Source organism: Amia ocellicauda, chromosome 1 (genome assembly GCF_036373705.1).
Source record: "Amia ocellicauda isolate fAmiCal2 chromosome 1, fAmiCal2.hap1, whole genome shotgun sequence".
Lineage (NCBI taxonomy): Eukaryota > Metazoa > Chordata > Actinopteri > Amiiformes > Amiidae > Amia > Amia ocellicauda.
In genome coordinates, this window is record NC_089850.1 from 17,020,579 (window position 1) to 17,034,416 (window position 13,838).

Below are 13,838 nucleotides of genomic sequence, written 5' to 3' on the forward strand. Positions count from 1 at the left end.
CATGCTCACCATGTGGAATCCACAAATCGCTTAATAATCCTCTCAAGACAAAAAAAGCATTAAGTAATTGAAGACAGGAAGTCCGCACTTAATTATTTAGAAGTGTTATCAATGCTTTAAGTAAACTGAAGCATTTTCTGCTATCTCTCCGAGTTGAATACCTTTGGGGGCCTAGGGCAGCAGCCATCATCTTCTCATATTCTCTAATGCAAACAGTAAGTGGCAGCTTGTCAATAAAATACCTTTTTATATCATTTATTACTGAACACTTCCACACTCCTGTACAGAACAATTTGGATGACAGTTATGGCATTGTTTCACTTTGTGTTACTGGTACTGTACAAATGGACTCAGGTATGAGTAGTGAATGTAGAAATGACTTATATTTATATATATATATATATAAATCTATCTGTGTGTGTGTGTGTACATGAAAAAAAAGAAAACTCTTAATTTAAGCTGTGTATCCAGATGCGGCCTAAGAGTGCCCTCTTCAGTTTCCGTACACAGATTCTAAAAAATTTAATAAAGTGTTAAATTGACCAAAGTGCCTGTGCAGCTCAGGCCCACCCAAGTCCGCCCACAGTATCTGATTGGTTATGTATAAAACATGAACGTGGTCCTTTCTGTTGCATATCGGGGTACAGCGGGGTCAGATAAAGTATAAGCAAAGACTCAAATTAGAACGACCTTGCTTGGATGTTTCAGCGCTCTCTGTTTGAATGTGGGAAAGCCATTGCGTAAATGTTGCAGAAGCATGAATTAATAAAACTATGCAATTATACTTTTTCTCTTCACATACAATTGATATATATGTGCATATATAGTGTATATTTGAATTGCTCACATTTCAGTCTTTATTTTATTTTCAGTCTTCAAATAAACATTTAGAAACATTTCAGACATTCCAGGCATGTTCAATTCAGTTAGTGAACCCTCTGCTGAAGAAGGTGTATTGTTTGGCACATGGTGGATGTTTCAGACGGACGATATGTGTCTTTACACACGCCAGCCGAGATAATGTGCACATCTTAAAAGCTGCTGTCATGCGTCTAATAAAGGCTCTCTATTATGAAGGTGTTAGATGTAAACAGCTCATTTAGCTTCTGTTAATAAAGCCGCACACAGTTCTCGGACCCATAGCTGCGTCTTTGGTTGCTCCAGGCGGGACGTGTGTGTGACAGCAGTGTGTATGATCAGCTGGAATTCCAGAATCACCGTTACAGTTTAGTCTTGACAAATTGTATTTTCTAGCACAATGACTAATCCAGTAAACATATTGAAGTATTTGTATTTAGTGAGGTATGAAGGAAGAAGAGAGATGGGGCCATTGATTGCTGTGCGGTGTTTGTTTTGATTGGTGCTGTGCTTGATTGGGTTTGGTTTTATGTAGAATTATTAGTATCTAGATTTTACATGAAAGGTGACATTTCAATGTAAGAAAAAAGGGACATTATGTAATATGTTTTATGATTTATAGTACATAACAATAACATGTTCCTTTTTATTTTGTAATTGGTCATGGCTTTCAGTATAACTGTAGTATTTTACAATGTTCAGCTTTTCTTTAATTGATTTCAAATTACTCTCTCTGTTCAATGCTTAGTAAAGCTATAATTAAATCAGTGGTAGTATTATTGTAATGGTGAACAGCATGTATTGATTGTGGTATCTTGAATGCCTTATATCATGTATATCTATCTGTGTGTCTCCTTATTTATCTATGTTCCTAAACATGTTTATCTGTTGTGTGTGTGTACTGAATATATTTAAATTATTCACACCTTTCATTTGAAAGTGTTCAGTGATTGTTTATTTCCTATTTATATATATATATATATATAAGTAAATAAGTAAATATGTGTGTGTGTGTGTGTGTGTATATATATATACAAACACACATATAATTATATATTATGGACAATATATATAGATTCATGCATTTCATGTGGTTAATTTATAATGTAAGGAATGCTGCATACTATAATTAAAGTGTAGTGCCTATATTAACCATCATAATGGTTATGCATATACATGTAATTACTCCAATTAAATATATACCCTCACAATAAGTGAAGTGGGGGAATAAATGGATTGTAGAGGAAACGGCAATAGATAATTATCCCACTGCTGTTGTCCATCCCTTCTTTTTATCATCTATTGATTTCAAGGTATCATTTTTAGTGTTAGAGCTGGTTATGGCTTTTGATTAACTTGCCCAAATCAAGATAAAGAAGGCCCATAGTGCCTCACAATATGCATGATTTAATAGATAAGACCTGTCTTTTTGTATTAATGCAGGTCTCAAGCCCCATACTAACTACAGCTTCACGGTGAGCGCCTGCACATCTGCTGGATGCAGTGCAAGTCAGCCATCTATGGGCCGCACTCTGCAAGCTGCACCCCGAGGTAAGCTTTGTCTCTCTCCTCACACTGTAACAAAGAAAAGAGCTTCTGCAACAAACACTGCTCAAAGACCCCTCTCATCCTCATATTGCCATTATTATTATTTTATTATTTGATGGTTCTGAAGTGCAGCTGAGAAATCTAGGACACAATAAAATAAATCAACTCACAAGAATAGTGTTCAGTAAGGATTTAAAATAAGTTTGATTAAAAATATATAGACCAGTCTTTGCATTTTCAGTGATAATTATTTGTGAGTTTCAGTTTCAGTTTATTTCAAGGCCTGGCATTTTTAATATATTAATATAAAATGCATGAGACTGTATTTGTTTTTTCATTGGACTTTTTTTTTATGCATCAGTTTTGAATAAATCACTTCCCAAGCAGGAAAATCATCAAACGTAAATGTTTTTGTTTTTGCTTTTTTTTTTATAGTTTTTTTGCATTATGAATCATTTGGGGGAAAAAAAAAGATACTGTGACATTTGATTTCTATTTTCAGCTCTCATTGGCTGTTTTCAATGCACCTCATTTCATTTCTGTGAGACAGTCACTGTAACTTTGTCAACACTGTGAAGCCACACCACTTTACCTATGAATCATTATTTTTCTATCAGTGGCTTAAATTACTACACTTTGCTGCCATAGAAAGTGTTGTTGTTTGTATTTTGAGAAGTAATGGAACAGAAATCGACATTTTAGACACAACCATCACAGTATCAGTAGTTTATTTTCTTTCTCTCTCCACTCATGCAACCTTTTTCCCGGAACACAGTATTTAATATGCAAGTAATGAAAGAGAATAATTATTGATGTGTAAACTATTATTATTGTTAAATAACCAAACTGTAAAATATGTATTATTACAATATTTCATCACACATTGCGGGATTTTTGTAATTTAAAAAATGCAATTTGGCAGTGAAAAAAAATATATATTTTAATTTAAAATTTAGAAATATTTAATATGAACCTACTATGTTATTTACTAATTGGTTCTCATATTTTGTCATATAAAAATCTTCTGAAGCATTTCAAAACAAGCAACCAGATTGACATGATTATTAAGAGAGCAATGATTTTAGATTATTTTTCTAATATTTGTAACCGACCCAGGGCAAGTCAGAATATGCACTAAGTGATCAACGCGGTCTGTATAAATAAACAACATGTTTGTCTTTTGAATACTCTTCCAATGTTACCTTTCCATTTGTGTTTGTTACACCTCCCATGACCAGAACTGGTAAACCTGCACACAAACACAGGTGTCTGTTTTTAATTTAAATATGAAAATACACTCCGGATAAGAAGATACTGAAGCTGTCTGTGGCAACCATGCGAAGGGTGCTATAACAAATACAAATTAATTGATTGATTGAGAGGTTGATTGATGAGAAGAATCCAGTTTCTTAGAATCTCAACAAGAGCCGTCGCAATCTGCGATATTGACCGCAAAACTTCTTGAGTGCCAGACAGCAAACACTACACAGGTTGTACTTACCCTGTTTTCTTTTCCTCTCTCTAAGAATGTCTAATGGCAGAGTTTACATATAAGGATGTGTTGTTTGATACTCGATATTACATCCTCTTCTATATGCTGTTCAGTATAAAATGTTTATCAAAGCGGTCTGCCGTTACCAGGCAACACCCAGCTCAGCATCACAGGTGCGCTGACAGATGTCGGCTTCTTGCACGTCTTCATTGTGTCGACTGAGGGGTTAACTGTTCTCAGCATAGTGATCCAAGACTCCTATACAAAATAAGCCTACTACTGTATCATGTTTGATACCATCTGTTGTAATTTATTTACTGGTAGTTTTACATGATCACGGTATTTGATGGAAGAACCAGGTAGATTTGAATGCTGACAGGATAAAACCATGACTAATAATAACATTATTATTATTATTATTATTATTATTATTATTATAAATAGGAAAATCACTCTTTAGCCCCCAACTTAAGAAAAGTGTATTATTTGCTAAGGAAATACAAGGCATTCTGATTCAGATTATATATGTATTCATATTTCTGCAGACGAAATGCTGATTTTTTTTATTTTTTATTAATGAATACAAATTAAAACATTTATATCCTTTATTGTTGCTTTCAGAAGAGAAAAAAACATACTTTTAAATAAAAAAATACACATTCAAAGTCAAAAGAAAAAATCCTGTGATTCACGTTAAAGTTTCCTTACAAAATACTGTTCAAATGCAAAGACATTTTTTAAAATAAACAGATTTATGTCAAAATCTGATAGGATTTGTTTCACCGGGTCTGAGATGTATTTATTCTTTCCATTTCAACCAAACACATTGCCTTCCCATGTAGATGAGAAGTGGACCCTAGAAAGGGCCGAGTTTGTGTCCTCAGCATCCCAGTTTCCCATCTCTCAGTGCGGTCCTGTTGTGTCCTCTCGTACAGGAGTGTGGTCGAGGCCGCGCCATGTGATCATCAGCTCGGCCGCGGTGGAGCTGTACTGGACCGAGCCGCTGGAGCTCAACGGGATCGTATCTCAGTACCAGCTGATCCGCGATGGCGTGTCCATATTCTCCGGCGACAGAGGAAACCGGAGCTACACAGACACTGGCCTGCAGCCCAACACCAGGTTCTATCTTTCACAGATCTTTAACAGGCTATTAGGAGTTGATTATTGATGACACTTAATCCTCTGCGTGTCTTAAGAAATCTTTTGACTTTCCATGCAAAGGGAAACCTCACTGATACGAAATCATTAAAACTTTTTAAAGAAGCCATCAGGGAGGCTGTCTAATAACAAACAGTGGTGTCTCTTAAGGCTGCTATTGATTGAGGCCTTCTGCGGCTCTCTTTTAAGAAGCTCAGGAAACTTTGCTGTCAGGATTTTAGGAAGCCGGGAGGTTAGGTCCTCGCAGGTGCACCACATTGCGGTAGTTGTTTTGTTATTTGTTTATTTTTTTAATTGACGTATTCATTTTTTTTGTATGGGTGTGTTTTCGTTTTAAGCGCTGCCAAATTGAAATTAACTGTTCGAAGCACTGACTCAGTCTCCAGCAGCTTAATACAGTTTTTTTTTTTTTTTAAACCAAATCCTCCTTTACCAAAGTTTTAAGCCTTTCTTTCACAATTTCCTAACCAAACCAGATTCAAAGACAGAAAATAATCTACAAATTATGGAAAGTATGCCAGTTCATAACTACATAGAAACACCTTGTCAGCATTTTTCTCCTTAAATCCCATTAAGTAAAATATACACTTAAAAAAGCAATTGATAGATGTGACCCGGGGATTATTCTGCCTTCCACAAAACATGTACAGATTAGACCCGGCTGTCAAGAGATTTAGAGAGTGTTCACAGAGTACTAAACTGAATACAGTGCTATACTTCAACTTAAATCACTTTAGCTTAAATACGGTGGTGCACATTTTAAATAGGTGTGCTTGATTTCACAGCATTATTTCTCTACAATCACAAGCTATGTCCCCCCAATTTTGAAAAGCCAACCCTACATCACCCACTGGCTGTACGGGGGCCTGCAACACACAGTTATATCCTTTTCTTTAACAAATTCAACAAAAGTAGAAGAGCTTTGGTTCCAGCCTGAGGACAGACGCACAACAGGCATAGCTGTTGAAGATCCCTCCAACCTAACCCTCCACACATAGACCAGCACTGTCTCTGAGCTCCTGGCCCAAATCGGCCAACGGCAAAAGGCTTGGAAGTGAAACCACCTAAGGTCCCGGCTCTAGGACTTACACTGGCCTCCAAGCAGTGGCTTTTACTGCAGAAAGCTCCCAGCAAACCCCCGTGTCTCTCTGTTTTAATAGAGCAGGAGATGTTTGACGTTTAATTTGCTGTAATTCTAGATAACCTGCCAAAAGGAATTCCCTTCTAGCCCTTTGTTTTTCCCCCCAATTTGTCTTTGTGCCGAGAATTACAAAGGCATGAAACAACAAATCGGCAACAGTGGCCTCATTATAAAACCTATAGATACTGATGTATTAAACAGTTAAACAAGGGCAAATCATGCACGATCTGCTGCTTCTCATTGATTATTTATGACAATGCTGATTAGCTGTCACTTACCTCGCCATTGTATAAAATCCTTGTGATGACTGAAATATTAACCTTTATCCCCATAGGAACTGCTTTTAATGTGCTGCTTCCTTTGATACAACAGATTTGTTTATTTTAGTTAAATCTTGGGTACTCAGAAAACCAAGGCAAGAGTCAGTGTGTAGACGGCGCCGTGTTTTATAAGCAATTCTGTTTGATACAGACTGAAAAAAAAAATTATATATATATATATATATGGTACCTCTATTGTACCGAACGGATCCCGTTTTTAATTTTCAGGAGTGCAATCTAAGAATCAGAGATGCGATTACTTATCAAACTGTTTCAAGGTATGATTACAATAGGTGATTTAGAAATATTAATGCATTCATATGGAGTTTATGGCAAAGGAAAAGCTTTTAATGTTAAACATGACCTACTTACATTGCTAATGTAGACCTTTGCACCGATACATGACAGCATTTAAAAGGAAAATCTATCTTGTCTAGTCAATTGTGTGCTAAAGTGGTTTCCTCACAGCCCTTGTATGACCCACACAGCATATAATTATATGCACTAATACTTATATATGTATAAATATATATACAGTTCTGGAACAAATGAAGAGACCACTGCAAAATTATCAGTTTCTCTGGTTTTACTATTTATAGGTATGTTTTTGGGTAAAATGAACATTTTTGTTTTATTCTATAAACTACTGACAACATTTATCCCAAATAAAAATATGAATGGAATGGAATGGAATAACTGCCATACTTGTAGAGATGCTGATTTAAGAAAAATGTGCAGTGGTCTCTTAATTTTTTCCAGAGCTGTATATATGTAGTCTGCTTAATTTTCAAATGTTTGTGCAGAAGGTTTCCTAAGAATAACTTGTACAGAAATGTATTGCTGCACTTATAATGAGATAACAAAAAACAAAGAAAAAATGATATTTTTAGTATACTAATTATTCAGTTTATCCATCTGTAAAGCATCAAATTAAATGTATTTTTCCTTTAAAATACGTACAGTGGACAAATGAAATGTTTGCCAGTGTATATGTTTTTGGTTTAAAAATAGACCATTGGCGATTCACAAGTATTTCCTGATCTTCTGAAATGAGATCACACAGAACGACTTCAGTCTCCCTGACTGTTAGAATGGCATCTCAAACTCATTCATAATTGAGTGGATTTTGTAAGCGATAAAATGCATTTATACCTGCACCTTTTGTTCACCATACAACTGTGGAAGAAGTTCCTCTGCTGGTGGAGATTTCAGATTTTAAATTATTTTAATTTAACTTGAAGGTGATAACACTTTAAAGAAGAACTTGTTTTTAATATCTAATCGAACAGCATAACCAAGAGATCATTTATTATATAAGCCTGAGTGACTAGACTTAATCCTGTGAATTTTCTGGTGATAAGTAGTTTCTCTTTATGTAAAATAGCACACATGAACATTGCAATAGAATGATGTTACTGCAATTGTAAAACAGACACGATTATGTGTTAAATATGGGAACCCAGGGCAAGAGCAAACCTCCAACCCTAAATGCCAACAAAATGTACTAAATGAAGGAAGGAAACCTGTTTATTGACTGCCTTAAAATTGTGACACTGTTGGTAAAATTAATTCTACTAGTATATGAAGCCCCTTTTTTATTTAAACATATTGTCTTGATGCTGATAGGTATGTATACCAGCTAGAAGCCAGCACGGGAGGAGGGAGCAACATGAGTGACAAATATGTGATTCAGACCCCGGTGTCATCTCCCGGGAGGATTCCAGATCCATATAATGTCAGCAGTATCGGACCTCGCTCCATCTTTGTCTCCTGGACACCCCCAGGTAATGTTTACATCTAATGCACTAAGCAGGATCTCTATTTAGTAATCAGCCGGAGTGATTTATTTACGATTCACTTGAAAACTCCACGCTCGGTAATTTACGAGCGCCGTTTTATGTAATTTAATGGGAGCTGAACATGGTCAAACTGTACATGCATCACGCAGGAGTGACGTGTCTTGACTGCTCGAATCAATTAGCATTCAAACCTAAGTGACGGCTTTCCTAACCTACGTGTGATTTAAAGGGGAATAGGTTTTAAATGCAAAGTTAGACGCGCAGGCAGAATGCGGCACTCTCTCCCCCTGGATCTTTCCAGACACCCGAGTTTATGTTTGCCTGCTTCTTCTCCTCACACTGTAAGAGCAGGTCATAAATTACGAGCCCATGTGAGTGCAGCTTCGCTGGGGCCGTGCCTCCAGCCAAAAGCAGTTTTTGTTCCTGGCACTGTGGATGGCTGTAGGGCGTTTTTGAAATGCATATCATTGTGGGCAGCCTTTCCTTTCCTTATCCTTTCTTTCTTAGACTATCAATTGATCATTAACATCAATTAACCTTTTTATTGCCAGTGACGACTGCAGTGCATTAATAGCTGGATTGTGTGCGGTTGGTGGGGGGGGGGGGAATTATGCTTATCTCTGTGGCAGGACGTCACCCGACACACTGACAAAGACTTGTTGACGCCCACTTTGTGCGATGGTGTCAAATGAGCTACTGCCACCTTGAACACTTCAGTTTCCTTACGTTTTCAGTCAATGCTCTGGGCAGGAGAGCATTGACCGCCAAGTCTGATACAAGAAAAACAACATCACAACTTTGGAGAAACAGTGGTGTACATGCAGCAGGATCCTGTACTCAGGCTGTATTTGTGTCACAGCAGTAGGGAAACTAGAACATGAGATATTAGTTGTAGGGAATCCTCACTATTTATTTAATAAGCACATTAAAACATTTGAACTATTTTAATTATTTTACAGGAGGTCTTTATTCCTAACTAGCTGCTTTTACAGTTCTTGCTACAGAAAAAAGTCTTAATGGGTTCCTTGCAAAGAGCAAACAATGAGATCCCAGCTTCTTCCAGGAGTGAAGGATGAGTCTTAAAGCCTGGAAGGAGCTGGTACAAAATGCAGTTAGGCTAATTACTATGCCATGACTGAAAAGTCAGTGAATATCAGCCAGGTATGGCTTAAACCAAATCAAAATGTTGATGCACACATGAAATGCAAGTTAAAAATGCAGTTATTGGTTGCAGTTTTGCATTCAGGCACAGGAAGAATTCTATGTCAATCAAAAAAAGCATCACGTGGAAATTTTCATTTGTTGTAAGATATTCAGTCAAAATCTGATTTTATATGTCTGTAAAAATCTATTTCCTTCCTTATTTCCAGTCAAAAGGGGTTCTCAACTAAAATAACATCTACACAAATCACAAAACTGGCCTAGTCACTGAAATGGGACCCAACAGGTACTTTTGCAACACCAAGAAAAACACAGGTCTCTTGTGTTATTGACACAAAGTAGGGATTGTATTTAAGTGGAAATTTAAACAGTCATTTCTCATGCTTGGATAAGTCTGATTGCCTATTTGCTCGAAGTTTAAACACACACCTCCGGTTGACGGATGAGGTTTGAAGGTGTGTTCCTTTCCTCTTTCTCTGTGCTATTATTTCTGATTAGAATCTTCTTCAAGTTGAAAGCGTGAAACTCCAAAGTCAGTGATTAGCTGTAAATAATAGAACTTAAGAACCTGTACGATTGAACTTTTTGGCAGACCGCTGTGATCAAAGCACTGTAGCGTTCGAATGGGGGGTTTGTATCTTAACAAAAGACTACATCTGCTCAGGGATATAGCAATGAAGGAAGTTGAATAATTTAACTTTTTCATTTGTAAAGATAATCAGCCCATTCTGAATACATCTCGCCTTCATAAATGTTAAATAACCTATCAGCCTCCAGTTGTTGTAAATTATGAAACAGACCAGTGATGGGAATATTAACAAACCAAGAATCCTATCCCTTTGCGAAACCTGGAAATGTGTTATGGCAGCCTGTCAGGCTGTTGTGTGTAACTCAGCCACTAAATAACAATACTGCCATGTGCAGTTAGAATAAATTGCTTCACTTTCTTTTTATGAGCCCTGTGCTCCTGCTCAACACGCAGATCAGTCGTGGGCTAATGAAGGGATGTGACTCCCCATGTGGCAGCCGTGCTAAAGGCCCGCTGACCTAGGACAAAAAGGATGTTCGGCTGCTTTCGAGTGAATGACAATTCAACCAATCCTATTAAAGCCGGGGCCCTTTCATTTCGTCCTTCTCCTTCTTTTATGGGGGGGTTTTACTTTCACTTTCAACCCCAAATGTAAAGCGATGTGAGCCAAGTGGGGGGAAAAAAGTTAGTTTCTTGGGATTTGATCTTGCAAGCTAAGCTCAAAGCACACTTAACAGCTTTGGCCGTGTCTATGTATTTGGTGTTTTTAAACAGCAAGTAGGATAAAAGCTTTCAAATTGTTCACTTTAAAAAAAAAAAAAAAAAAAAAATGGAAGGGAAAGCCAGAGATTTTAACTAATGTGTTGCATAAATCAAGGTTTTCATTCAACTAAGCCAACTGAGTGAAACAATTATATGTAAACGAAATCACAGGTTTTAAATGCCCTTGTGTCTGACAGTAATAGTGTTCTAATTAGGAGGCATTAGGAGGTTTATTTCATAATTTATTTGTATTTATTTAATTAAATATGCTCAATGTTTCCAATTTGTTTTGTTTGTTTGTTTGTGTTCATTACTTCATTGTTTTGACAGAAGAGATCTACAATTGATAAATGAGTCTTACAAAAATTCCAAGTTACTGCTATGCATTTGCATTTTCCACTGCAGTGAGGACTCAACACACACTACTATCGCTTGTCGAGGGTTAATGGAAAGCAAGCATCCATCTCTTCCGAACTTTACTTTCTCTTCTTTCTTAATTTTAGGAGCATTTAAAAATATATGTATAAATATGTATATTGGCATTATCACTGTGTAATTGATATATACATAGCGTAGTTTCTATAGATAGATAGATTGATGTTTTGGTATACAATGCACTGATCTTTACAATTTTTGTCATTGTTTTTGTGCAGGAATATTTAACACCACCATGCCTGTGGACTACAGTGTTCTTTTAAACATTGCTAGTGATCGGCCATTGATCAGAGCAGCGGGTCGGGACCTGTTCCTGTTGGTGGAGGGGCTCAGTCCGTTCACAGACTACGAAATACGAATACAGGCTTGTCAGGAAGGTAGGAAGTGCTTCTCCCACCCCTTTTGTCTCACAGGGCTACATTACCAATCTGCTGGATCTATCACAATAGTCAACCCAAACCAAACTGGGTAGCGTTTATCTGAAGTGGCTTCAGTCCCATTGACCTATTTACATGCACCGACAGTCAAAGTGACGGGGCCACGGGAAAGACACTACAAAAGAACAACCAGGAAAGACATTCATCTGAATACATCGGTGACTGACAAGACCTGCGCATCAGACACTACATTTTAAAGGTCTTTCTGATTTAAATAGTTCAGGCTGAATGTGGCAGTTTCGATGTCAGCTTGAATTTAGAAAGCAGATACAAAAAAGTCAACGTTTCAGCCCACCCTCCAGGTGCTGGAGGGCTAGAGATTTAATTTGGTGATGTCTTAAATATAATAATACGAAAACCTACATTGTGTATTAATCCAGAAACAGAAGAGTTCCAAATATATTTCCATTACCTATGTGGAGAATTGTCTTTGCCACTTGGTTTCTTCTCAGACGGTTGTGGTGTGGGCAGGGGGGCCCATGTGAGGACATCCGAAGCGTCTCCAGAAGATCTCGACCCCCCCACCGTTACAGCATCGGGGTCTGCGGTCATCGAGGTGCGATGGAAGCCGCCACAGAAACCCAATGGGGTCATAACGGCCTACTTCATTCACAGGTACACTGAAGCAGTCCCTCACTGCAATGAAACCAAAAAGCGGCCAATTGCTCTTTGTTCCCCTCTTACGCTGATGGTACAGATTATGAATAATTTGATTACTCCTACTTTTGCTATTAATATCTGCTGTAAAACCATGTCTCACTACTTTCCTCCCTGTAGCCCCGAGTTAAAGACCATTCAGATCAGTGAAGTGTCGTTTCCTTGCAAACAGACAGTGAAGCATTGATGGCTTAAGGGTGATGGAACAGTCCTTAGCTCTTGCTGATTAAGTGAGCTGCCATCTTTGCTTACTGCGCCACAACTTAGGGGGCTCGCGTGGGTGGGAACAGGGAGCCAGGAGTGGGAGAACAGGGTTTTGCCAATGTAACAGCAATTAAAGAAGTTATTAGATCGATGTAGAACCTTAAATAGTTTTTAGAAATCAGTTGAGTTCAGTACATAGTAAATCTTATGTTTCTTACTATTTGCAAAGGTTATTAATCTCAAACAATGATTACTAATTTTTGAATATTTCTCATATTAACTGTATTTTATGCTGCATTAGTTATTGAAGGGTTATTTTAGTCTTTTGAAAACATTTAGGGTAACCAGATGTGACCGAATATCACGAGTTTCGAACAGCTCAACCACATATATATATATATATATATATATATATATATATATATATATATGTGATGTTAATACATCAGCAAATGAAAAAGATTGTTCACTGAAATAGTTGCATTGTCCAGTGTTTCCTTCAGTGATTCAGTGTTCATGTTATAGATTGAATTGGCACTAGATCCTCAGAGTCCAGAAGGCCAACCTACCTGGTACAGATGTGTTTGTATCTGCTCTATTTTGTGCCTGGTGGCTTGTCTCAGTTGACTTCTCTGTCGTGGCAGGGCTCTGTGTGTGAGAACCCAACACTGCTGAAAAATAAATACACTATCATATCATTTAGGAATGCCACACAAGTGCTTGATTACAAATCCCCTCTTTGAATCTGCACAGCGGAGTGCAGGTGTCAGGGTGTGTGGGGTACCTGAGTGTGGGGCCGTGGCTGTAGTGCACTGTTCTTGATAGACGATGCACCGGGAGCCAATGCCTCGGCTTTCGAAAAATCTCCTGTCTAAACGTATGGAAATCTGGCTGGGGATTGAAACACCTTGCTGGCTATGTATTGACCCCCTGAGCCGATGTGTAAGTGAGTGTGTTAGGTATGACACGCCGTTATAGCACAATTTAAGTCCCTGTTGACGCGTCGAGAGCAGGCCCGGCCCGTGTGGGGCAGCAGTGGTTTCTGGCCAGTTGGGCTTGGACCAGGTAAGGGATGAGGGCCTGATTCTTTGTTTGTGTCTTGGCTCCAAACAGCACCTGATAATGGGTTTCAGAACCAGGGGCTTCAATCCACTATCTTCTGCGCCCGGCCTCTGGAGAGTACGACACAAGCTTGGTGTGCGGACACCAACGCTGGTATCAGGCTCCTGCTAATATTTGCTGTCTATCCTGTTCAGCCATATTGTTTACTACTACTGCACAGTTAGGGGAACTTCACGATTCAGCAAAGGTATTAAATTATTTAAAAAATGATTAAC

At 37.9% G+C, this 13,838-nt stretch overlaps 1 protein-coding gene across 1 annotated transcript in view; it reads left to right on the forward strand.

Annotated features, from left to right (window-relative positions):
* ush2a (Usher syndrome 2A (autosomal recessive, mild)) overlaps positions 1-13,838 on the forward strand; it is a 243,804-nt gene that overhangs the window by 187,831 nt on the left and 42,135 nt on the right. The window contains exons 56-60 of the mRNA XM_066697388.1: positions 2,302-2,409; positions 4,834-5,017; positions 8,144-8,301; positions 11,422-11,580; positions 12,093-12,255. Coding sequence (XP_066553485.1) covers positions 2,302-2,409; positions 4,834-5,017; positions 8,144-8,301; positions 11,422-11,580; positions 12,093-12,255 — 772 coding nt within the window. The remainder of the gene's footprint in view (positions 1-2,301; positions 2,410-4,833; positions 5,018-8,143; positions 8,302-11,421; positions 11,581-12,092; positions 12,256-13,838) is intronic.